The sequence below is a fragment of the Rhinolophus hipposideros genome (genome assembly GCF_964194185.1).
Source record: "Rhinolophus hipposideros genome assembly, chromosome: 23".
Lineage (NCBI taxonomy): Eukaryota > Metazoa > Chordata > Mammalia > Chiroptera > Rhinolophidae > Rhinolophus > Rhinolophus hipposideros.
Genome location: NC_138069.1, coordinates 38,954,147 through 38,965,275, shown reverse-complemented (window position 1 = coordinate 38,965,275; position 11,129 = coordinate 38,954,147). Strand labels below are relative to the sequence as shown.

At 42.8% G+C, this 11,129-nt stretch overlaps 1 protein-coding gene across 8 annotated transcripts in view; it reads left to right on the top strand.

Annotated features, from left to right (window-relative positions):
* The first annotated feature begins 36 nt into the window (after positions 1-36).
* Positions 37-11,129, top strand: part of FBXW11 (F-box and WD repeat domain containing 11) — a 101,154-nt gene continuing 90,061 nt past the window's right edge. For 2 of the 8 annotated variants that reach the window (XM_081035511.1, XM_081035508.1), the window contains exons 1-2: positions 103-239; positions 8,628-8,788. Coding sequence is in view for 4 of the 8 variants with exons in the window: in XM_081035509.1 (XP_080891635.1) it covers positions 195-239 (45 nt within the window). In the remaining 4 variants the exon portion in view is untranslated. Of the gene's footprint in view, positions 240-8,627; positions 8,789-11,129 lie in introns of all 8 variants that reach the window. The other 6 variants (XM_081035507.1, XM_081035506.1, XM_081035513.1 and 3 more) reach the window with 5 other exon arrangements.

Sequence of the window (11,129 nt, the reverse complement as noted above, 5' to 3'; positions counted from 1 at the left end):
CTGCTGGGAGCCGTAGTCCTGTCGGCGTAGTGCGTTCGCCGAGGGGGAGGGCGGAGCTGCCGGCGGCCCGGGCGGGCTGGCAGCTAGAGTGGGTGCGATTACCGCCTCCGCCTCTGCCGCCTCCGCCGTCGCCTCCTCCGCCCGGGCCGTTCGCTGCTGCGCGGGGAGAGCGAGGCGGGGCCGCCGGGGCCGCCATGGAGCCCGACTCGGTGATTGAGGACAAGACCATCGAGCTCATGGTGAGTGCGGCCCGCTGGACCGTCTGTCCCTCCGTCCGTGCGGCCCCGGGCGGGCCTGCCCCTCTCAGGGTCCGGCGCGAGGCCGGCGCTGGCCCTTCCCCGCCGTGTCGGCCCCGACCGGGGCCCCCTGCCTTCCCCGGATCCCTCGAGATCTCGGGCCGGCGCCGGCCCGGCCCCCTCCCGGCCCCTGGCTCTCCTCCCGTCCCGTCTCCGGGCCCGTCTCTCCGACGATCCTCGCTCCTTCTCTGCGGCCGGAACTCACCCTGGCTCTAGCATCCCGTTCTCCTCTCCCTACGACGGGATTCCTTAATCCCCCCTCTGTTTCCCCGGCCCAGGCCTGCACCGCTCGTGAAAGCCCCGCTCAGGCCGAGTGGGGTGGTGGGGGGCCCGGGGGAGATGGATCAGGCCTGGGCCTCCGCGACCCGGTGCGGTCTCAGCCCGCGTCCCCGGCCTCGGGCTGCGTGCACGCCGGACGGGCCCTCCGCGGGTGGAGGCGGGGGCCCTCGGGTTTGCGGTGGTGACGGGTGAGGGGTCTGCTTCCCGGGCCCCTTTGATGTCCGGCTTCTCGGACAAAGGGTTTCCTACTGGGCCGAGAGGGATGTTGGCATAGCAAGGCCCCAGGTACTCTGGAGTCCATCTTCCAGGAAAGGGAAGCCGTAACTTCATGCTTTCGAGAGCTGCTTTGGGAAATTGGGGGGGGGGGGGTTGCCCTCATCACTGCCGCCAGTTCTTTCTTCTCAAAAAGAAAAAAAAGGTGTGTGTTGGGGGAGAATCCTGGGCCTCGGGGGAAACGATCCCTCTGTGTTGGGAACCACTGGTAGCCAGAGCAGACGTCCTGGCCCCGCGGACGCCCCAGCCCCCTCCCCCCCGCCCCCTCCCCCCTGCCCCCTCCCCCTGCCCCCTTCGGACTTGAGCCAGAAGGAGTTTTTAGAAACAGGACCACAAGACAGTGGCTGGGAGAAACGAGGAATTTGCTACTTGGTGGATGATTCGGTGGGAGAAATAAAACATGGCAGCTATTACCTGCCAATTTGAACATCAGAGAAATCAAACGGGAACATCAGAGAAATCAAATGGAGACTTGGCAGGAGGAAGTCTTTGCTTCAGCAAATGGACAAGCCCAGGGTTTCTTCCTGTGGAAACCTTGACGGTTTCTTTGTATCTCCCTTAACACGGTAACAATTTCTAGCCCACGGTTGAGAGGAAAGGTGGAAGAATCTACTTAACCCAGCACAAGGTTTCCCTAGCCAGATTTTCTCCAGTGTGAAAATGTTTATTGAGTCAGTAATTCCACTGAGTAGGGTCGGTGACATCAGAGCCACTTCCCCCATTTAATGCTATAAATAATAAATGGTGACACTGAAAGTCTGTTGGATAGCTGCATGGTTTCTGTGGATGATGGTACTTGGGGAGTTGAGATATACGTTTTAAAAATGGAAGTACAGTAGCATAAATACGGAGGCAGCTTAATATATGCTGTCTTTTGCATAATTCACAGACACAGAACTAGGCTTCTCCAGCATTCGTGAAAACTAAAAAAAAAAAAGCTCTGATAGTTTATGAAGTGTACGCGTGCTTGCACACGTGTGGTTGATTTCTAAGGGATACATACTGTCACTTGGGGCTTTTTGTTTGATTTTCATTTATTAAGTAATTTGTCCTCCAGTATAATTGTAAGTCAAGTGCTTGGTATTCTGCAACTTTTGTAGTGGATTATTTTGGTAAAATATCTTAATTAGAATTATAAATATAGTACATATTTTTATGGATGTTCATACATGTACTTAACAGGAATACTTCATACTGAAAAATTGTATCTTGCTACCTCTTTGAAATTGGCTGTCCTGTGCTCCTTTCATTTCTATTCATTTAAAAAGTAACTAAAATGTCTTTATTTTCAAAAGAGAAGAAATACAGTGTAATCTATTTAGTGTCTTCGGGTATATTGTAAAAAAAAAAAAAAATCAGGCCTAAATTTACTGGCTTCCTATGCTATACTTATAACCTAAAAAAGTTTTGATTTTTACATGCTTGTGCTTGTCTGTGATCTGAAAAAATATTTCAGCCTTTTAAGGACATTATAAACTGGGATTCTTAGAGAATTTAGAAAGAGTTTAATAGTTATCTAGATCAATTTTAAAATGGCTTTTTATATATGGATTTTGATACTCCCTCAAAGGGATAGCAGTTAAGACTCTTAGGCAACCCTTTTCATAAACATATATGTATTTATTTTAGTGTAGTAGATAGTAGCACAGGTACTTAACTGATTTAGGAAATCCAGGAGCAGATGTAGGCATGATAATGCCTTAAGATCTAATTGCATGTGGCTTTCTGTATTAACTGCATTTTAATTAGTTTCCAGAAGTAGGTTAAAAATATTTTTTACATTGGTTTCAAAATAACATGATTGAAGGAGGGGAAAGGGTTAAAGTGATGGTATTTTGAAAGCCTAAAGCATGAAATATTTTTAGATTTTTATGAGTCAGCTTCAATACTCAAATATTTGTCATTGTGCTGCCTGTACCAGTTTGGTACTTAATGGTTAACAGGGTAACTTCCATTTGATAATTTCAGAGAGTGCTGAATTAAAGAAAGGAAACAGACTACATGGGTATCTCTGATTTCTTAATCTTCATTCCTCTACTTTGATTTTGATTCTTTCTCCTTTTTTCCTTGCACTTCTTTACTACTAGGAAATAAAGCTGATGATAGCAGAATAGTTAAAATCTCCAAAATATAACTACTTTGTGCCTGTCTGAGGCAGAGTCCACAAAGAAGGCTTTTCCAACAGACCTACCTCATTGGGTTCAGTCTTTAACATGGACGATACACCCTTGATCGAGACAACTCGCTGCATTTACAATTGCTGATGAATAATTTAACCACCAAATGATTTTCATGGCCTTATTGTGGCCCAATACTGTACCTAGATTGTGGGACTTTTTCAAACTTCTGGCCTCAGTAACATCAACTTTTGTTATTATTAATGAGGTAGAAAAGTAGTAATCCATTTGGAAATACACAGAGTTTACCAGGCTACGTCTAGTGCAGTGGACTTCACTGGAAAGAATGAAAACTATGCATTATGTATGACATGATATTGATTAATGCTTGAGTTAGGAATACGAGTTCATGTTCAAGGCACTCCTTGCTAGAAAGCACTCAGTGCGCTAAGTGGAAGAAAAAGATGGTTAATCCTCTATTAGAGGACAGCAGAAGCTGATGGTAGAAGTTTGGGAAGGGGGAATGCTGCCTTCTCTTTGGGTGTGAATGCACCCCTCCCCCCATCTTTACACAATTAATAGGTAGTTTGCATTCTATTGTTAGCTGTTGAATGGTTCCCCTCCTTGCTAAGTGACCCTAAGTGAGCCATTTCCCTTCTGTATTATCTCTTAAGTGGCTAATTGTTATAATATAGGTAAAATACATTGTACCTTATTAAGAGGGTGTGATATCAATGCTATTTTCAGAGCTATTCAAGTACAGGCTGGCCCCAGGGCCTTGGGGATGCAAGAAAAAAAGTGAAGTTTCTGGAAAAATTTCCCTTTTTTTTTACCTTTTGGATTTCCACCCCCCCCTTCCTACCACTGGCTTTCTAAGTAGAGTATGGGGAAAGTTTAGTGACTCCTTTAAGAAATTGGATCTTTGTCTCTATCATTTCTCCTCATCTAAGTCTAACCTTGTGCTGATTTACCAAATGCAGATTATATAGACAAAGGAGGGTCCCAATGAAGCAAACAAGTGTTTACGGACCTCATTGACTTTCCTCAAGAGGCTGTGGCTCAAATGCATCAATTTGTGCCCCTGATTTTGGAGGAGGTTAGACATCCAGGCTTGGCGAGGGGAAACATCCTGCACACAGGTCTCAGGCACTCTTGGGGCCTGACCGCTGCTGAGCTTGACAACTGAGAATTGCTAGCCCATTACATAGGTTCACAGAACAGCGCACATATCCCTCTGAGTCATGCTGTTTGATCCTGGGAATTCTAGAAACAAACTTTTCTGCACTGGGAGGTGCCTGGGATCCTGAGTTCCACCTGGTGGCATTTACACTTGAAGGGAAAGAAAGCATTTCAAGTCCTAGTAATTCCAATGCCAGTTTCCCTTCTGGCTTTTCTACGCACGTTCCTCACTTATGTTACAGTCCAGCCAAAGTGTGGAAGACCATGGTTATTCTGATTCTGCTCACACTGTTTCTTTTGTCAGCACCGATTCGAACTGACCTAAGCCCATGTATTTAAGGCTACTGATATTTTTGGGAAGGACCTAACAGTTGGTTCTCTGGCTTAGGTCAGATCTCAGCAATCCTCCTCTCTGCTAAAATCTTATCCCCTCAAAACACAATTTAGATGCTACCCCACGATGTCAATTTATATTATGGTGACAGATACCATTTTTATATCTGTAGCACTGCCTACATGATAATCATTTGTTAAGTGAATGAATGAATTCTGGTACTTTGTATTTATCTTTGTGGCGCTTAACATATTCCAGGCTCGTATTGTAGTTTCCTATTTGTGTCCCCTATTAGAAGATAAACTCACAGTGCCTTCTTGTAATAGGTATTCCATAAATGTTGAGTTTTTGGGTTGATTGTTTACACGCATTATTGCTGTCTGCCTGTATCTTAACCATCCTCTTCTCTGCAAATTCTCACCTATATCACTAATTCTCATAATAATCTCTTCCTGTTATGGGACTTACCATACCTTCCTATTAATAAAAGCCTTTGATCGAGTCAGAGCTTCCCTTCCAGAGGTTGAATCTGATTGTCCTTTTGATTCCTTCATAATGCTTAGCTCTTGGGTGCTCAGTAGATACTTAATTGATTTAAATTAATGTTAGGTATTTTTTTCTTGTGGAAGCTTTGTCAGATTTCCTTTAGATAACCTTAAGACTAGGGTGGAGATGACTAGAGCGAGGAGAAAGACTGCTAAGAGGGAAGAGGACTGGTGTGTGGCACGCAGACATCCATAGACGTTCTAGCCATTATTTACAGACGTTTCCGCACACATAGGTTGATTTTCCTACATCTCAGAGAGTGGTTGATAGCAAAGTATTGAGGAAACCCAGATTCCTTTCATTATCTGTCAATTCACCTGCCAAACACTCAGTAAGTTCTAAGGTTCTGTGCCGAAAGGGCGAGGGCTTCCGAGGGAAGCACCTGAGTGTGTATCTTCGCTCCATCACTTACTAGCTGTGTGACCTTAAGAAAGGCAACCTTTCTGTGTGATTTTTTATTATCTGTAAAAATAAGAAAATGTAGGCATTGCTCCGGGTTGTTGGGAGGATGATATGAGAGATGTATGTGATGAGAAGCTTGGAGCTTTTCCTCACAAGTACAGGGACTGTGTTTTGCAAAGCACAAGACAGATGGTGTGAAGAGGTTTTAATCCCCCTTCCCCCCACTCGTGCATGTCTTTATTTGTGAAGCTTTACAGAGGCCTAAAATTCGGTTGCTTTTAGCCATACATTTAATGAGGCACCTTTGGGGAAAATGATGAAATCGTCAGAATCGGTACTATCTTGGAAATCTGGGAAGTACTGTTACAATCACTAAGAACTACCAATCAGACATCAGACATCCTTAGGCCTGTACTCTTAAGTACAGAGAACCCACCCAACCCTGTTGTAGGTGTCCTGGTAGAAAGTGACTGGGGATTAGTCATATTAACGTTGAGCATTGTGATTTACGCTTGATTGGTTTAGTCTAGATGAAGAAATTAGGATTTCTGAATTCTTGTTTTCGCAAACCTTGATGATTTGACCTTTAATAGAATAAGCAGTGAGTATCCTACAAGATTTCCTCCTGAGTCGTGTTTGAATTGTTCCTTGAATTAGTTGACAAAGGGGAGAAACCTGTTGGTCAAGAATGTGCTTGTTACCCTCAGTGAAGTTTCTGCTGATGGCAATTGCCTAACAGGAAGTTTGTCTGTGTAGGCAAATGAGACAAAGCAGGAAGACCTGCCAGTCCGAGGAGGCCATCTCTCACCTGGATCTTGTTCTTGTTTTAACCAAATTCAAAGAGTGCAGTGTTCTGTGATGTCAGCAGGAAGCAATTTTAGGAAATTCCCTCTCCAGGTTAGTCAGCAAAGAAGACCTACACAGAATGGAGAGCTGTGAAGGAGAAACAGTGGGACATTACCATGTAAAAAGAGAAAAGGCCTCTTTGTGAGTCGAGAGCAAATATAATGTATGTGCAGACGCAAGTATCGCAAGTATCGTGAATATAGGAAACATTCCCTAAGAGCAAGCTTCTGATCCACAGAAGAAAAAGTTAAGCGAGAGCTCTACAACGGAGGGAAAAAAGGAACTTGAGTGATTTTCTTTTTATTTCTATTCTTTTAAGAATTAATTGAGAACACTTAACCACTTATGAGAACTAAGAATAAAATATGTATTTGGTTCTGTGAAATGATCGCTTGGGAGACTTGAAGAGAAAGGGGCAGAAGACAGGAAGAGTTCAGTCTTTACATCTCTGGTCTGGCAGCTATTAATCTTTGTCTAGCTTACAGCCTGCATTCAGTAAGTGCTAATGTGAAGAAGGGAAGAGGGGAAATGAACTCACTAATACAGGGAAGAGGTTCAGAAATGAGTTCGTTAGTCAAACTGTTGTGGTTCTGTTTTGCTCTAATTGTTCAGCATTTTGGCTACAGCAGCAAGTCATACTTTGAAAAGCAGAGTATATTGCTTTGGCTCTTAGCTGCTAGCCATAACTCACCTTAGCTGGTTTTATCAAAATGGGTTTCTAGTTTATTCTTAGGCTCCAGAGTAATATCACTTAATGGGAAAAATTGAACACTCATTCTTTGCTTGAGATTTTACTTACCGTGATGTCTATTACGTTGTGGGGATTAAGATATTTCCATCTGATTGTTAATGGTGAGGTTAATCATAGACTGGTATTTTAATCACTTCAGTTGCTTTGCCTACAACCTGAAAAATCAGAAGGTCTTTTGTCATTGTTTATGGACTACTCAGAGCTCTTGGAATTTAAAAATTCCTCGGTTTCAACTAGATTTGAGATCCTGCCTCACAGACATAAACTTATGTTTATCTTACAAACACGGGCTACTTGGGCAACATTGTACTGTGTTTTGTTTTAATATTAATATCGTAGGCCTTAGAATTACATGGCTGTGTTAATGAGATGCTTTTTTCAAGTGGCGCGGTTTAGGGAGTTAGCTGGTTCAGGATGGCTCAACCATTTCAGTTGTATTTTAGTTCTAGGCTGAAATATTTACTCTCCTGCAATTTTTCAGTTCTCCATTCTGATGTTAATTAATTTAGGACCTTTGAGAGTAAAGCTTGGTTTCCTTTTTCTAATCCTTGGCTTTGGTTGCAGCAGTGTTGAGTGGAAAGGTCTTGCATGGGCTGTCCCGCCTGGTAGATGTGGGACTTTGGGCAAGTTACTTACTGCTCATTTTTTTTAAAGAATTAAACATGAGTAACGAATGTAAAGGGACTGGCCCATTGGTAGCTCTTCAGTAAAGGTAGGTATTTTAATTAATGCAAGAACATTTGGCAATAGTGTGGCAGTCGAGGACGTAGGAAATTTATGTGCAAGTTCATGGTTTTTTTATTTTTTTTTTTAAAGTTTTTATCTATGTCATCCTGTTGAATGCCTTTTTCTCTCTCCCTTATAGTTTGTTTAGAATTTGCAGTGAAATGGAAAAGTTGGTATGGTAGTCAAAGAATGTTGATATAATGTGAACTGGGTTTATGTATTTAAAGGTGTCATCTAATAAATTGTTTATTAGTATTTTTAATTATTTTCTCTAGTTTACCCAACGACTGGCCATTGTGTGGATTGGCCTTTACTGAATCAAAAGTTCACTCTTAAAATTATGTCATGTGTTTTAAAATGTCCTGTGTTGCAGCTGAGGTTTGAAGATTTGGGTAATGTGTAGATCTGATGTCTTACATGTAGCAGACCACAAGATTTCTTGTTAGGTGCTTAAATAAATATCTTTCTTGGGAGGTATTTGATCCCTCCCATGTCATTAGTTTTGGCTGATAAACTTTTGGTAATGGTGGAGGAGCTTAGGAAAAACATAAGGAGGTGCATTGTAGCCGAATGGTCTGGGACAATTTATGTGGCTAATAGTGGAAGCTTTTAGCTTGTCTCATTTGGAAATTGCATGATGTTTATCATATTAATATTAGGGATGTAAGCCTTGGCCGTGTAGAATTTCTTACCCTTCTCTCAACACAGCGGTGAGGAATGCCGCTGCAGACCTGTTATCCAAATAGCTTACGCAGGGGTCATAACTCTTCTGTACCTCAGATCCACCATTCCATTGACCCTTCCTTCCATTTCTTGGTGGCTGTCCTTTGCCGCTGGTGCCATGGTGGGTGTATGGATTGCTTTCTGTCTTTCAACAGTTACCGAAGTGCATGTTTGGGATTTTGTTGAAGAAAGCTGGCTACAGTAAACGGAAAGCATCTTGGAAGCTGCTTGACTGCTGTCTTTTGTCAGACTAGTCTGAAAGGGAATCCCCCCTTCATTCTGGATTGGTGGCTCTGAAGTACAAAATATTTCCCAGGTAAGCAATTACCCTGCATTGTTTTGTTTTTGTGGAAATCAACTCACTGAAAGAAACTGAAAAACAAAACTTCTTTACTTTCTCCATTAGTAGGGGAAGGAAGAAATGTTAGATATTTGTACGTAGTATTCCTGTTTGGATGTGGACTAGTGAAGAAGGTATGTGTGGCAGAAGTGCCAGTAAAAACTTTCAGTGTAAAAGGTGCGGTTATTTCTATTATAGGCGGAGGTGGTTTATGGTACTAGTAACAGGGAGTTTTGTTTGGGGAGCAGCTCGTAAAATACAGAAAACAAATGATAATTTTGAGGCATTCATCTCACGACTTATAGCTAATACCTGGTCAAAATAGTTTTTGTAGTTACCATATAAAGTAGTGGTCTTTTATTCTCAGGACTCTTGGAGGGCCTTCTCGGGAAGATTTATGAACGTAGCAACTGCTAAGTGCCAGGTACTATTGTAAGCTCTTTTCATATATTTCTTATTCACCTGGCATATGCCGTACCTGTATTTCACAGAGAGTGAAATGAAGCCCATGAGCATTAAGTAAACACAAGTTGCCCGGGGTCATACAGCTAGTAAGTAAATGGCAGAGCCAGGCTTTAAGCCTGGGCCCGTGTGTCTCCGAAGCTCTGCCTCTTTCCGTCTGACTACAGCTGAAGTTTGTACTTCGACTTCTGGGTTTTCAAATTGCCTGTCTGGAAGAGCAAGGCGCGGTGGTTTACAACAGGTTTCCACTCGGAGAACACAAGGTGGATCGTTGTTTGCTGTGGTATTTTAATTATATCTGGTGCTCTCCCTGCTCGCTGAAAATATGACAAGAGCTTCAGTCAGTTCATCAAGCAAACAGAGGTAACTTAGGGAGTAGAAGAGAGGCAGTGCATTTAAATGTCAAAACACGTTTCATACAGGGAAGTATCATTTGGTCTAGTGAACTCAAACTTAGAATTTTTCAGTTCCTCCTTAGTTTTTATTGGTTAAGTAGCTCAGTAGTTTATTATGTAGACTTCTTTTGACCTGTGGTTTATTAGTCCTACAAGTAAGACATTGTCGGGAAATTTTCTTGAAAACATGACTTTTTCGGTATTTAACACTCTCTTTTATTCATTCGTTTTATCTTAAAAGAATTTCCTTTTATCATAGACACTGACTTTGTGATCCTTCTTTTAGTTTAATTCCTTTATATTTGCTAATAATTCTCCTGGGTGAGCGTTTTTCACACTTGTCATCTAAAGAGCTGTCAGGATGGTAGTGGTAGAAATACCAGTTAACACTTAGCGGGCGCTTTACTTTGTGTTGAGCGCAATCCTAGGCACTTTAAATGTCTAGACTCATTTTATATTCATAGTAACCCAGTGAGATAGCTACTAATATGTTCAAGGTCACATGTCTCCGTATGAGACAGAGATAAGGTACTGGCTTCAGAGAATGTGCTTCTGAGCTCTGCTAGTCCACCTCTGGGTCAGAGTATCATCCAATGATCAAAAGAGGGGCAGAAATCCTGATGACTAAGCTGTCTATTCTGATTGGAAGAAATCACTGCAAAGGGGAAGGTAGCAATTATTGTTGAGTATTTCTTATCTTCTGTAGAAAACAGTCTGGCTTTCAGATTCTGTTAGCCCTCTAGGATTAGACCAGGCCGTTGCCTCACGATAGGGTTAGTCTGTGGTTGGCTTCCAGAGCAGAGCTGGCCAATAGAACTTTCTGTGACAGTGAAAATGTGCAGTGTCTGTGCTGTTCCATGTGGCAGGCCGCTAGCCACATGTGGCGATTTGGAAATGTGTTTCAGTAACTGAGGATTGAATATTTCATTTTAATTAACTTTAATTTGCGTTTCAGTAGCCACATGCGCAGTTTTAGAATTTGCCTCCATCCTAGGTCTGTCTGGTCCTTGGTTTAACACCCTTAGAGATCTGATCCGGACAGCATGCTCAAAGCAGCTCGTGTCCCAGCGGTGGACTTACATTACCCAGCTGTGCAAGACAGATGTGTAAAGCTAGAATTCTAGTCATTTGTAATGACATGGCATGATTCATATCAACGTTTCTGATATAAGTGGATTTGCTTACCTGGTCTTCATTAATATGCCAGTTTAATCTGAAGTAAGAAACAAGAGTTAGAGGGACCTGGAGACTCAAGCCGGATGACGGGAATGTTCATGGAAGTAGACGTCACCTGCCAGTGCAGATCGTGGTCAGGTAGCTAGTTAGTTAGCATGGACTCCACCAGGGAAGTGGGGTACCTGCTGGGCTGGGATTCACACCGCCATATGCAGCCCACGTTAGGGATGGATGGTTCTCCCTATGTCAGCACCTCTTCTTTCAGCTTCTGTGCTTGCTTTGAC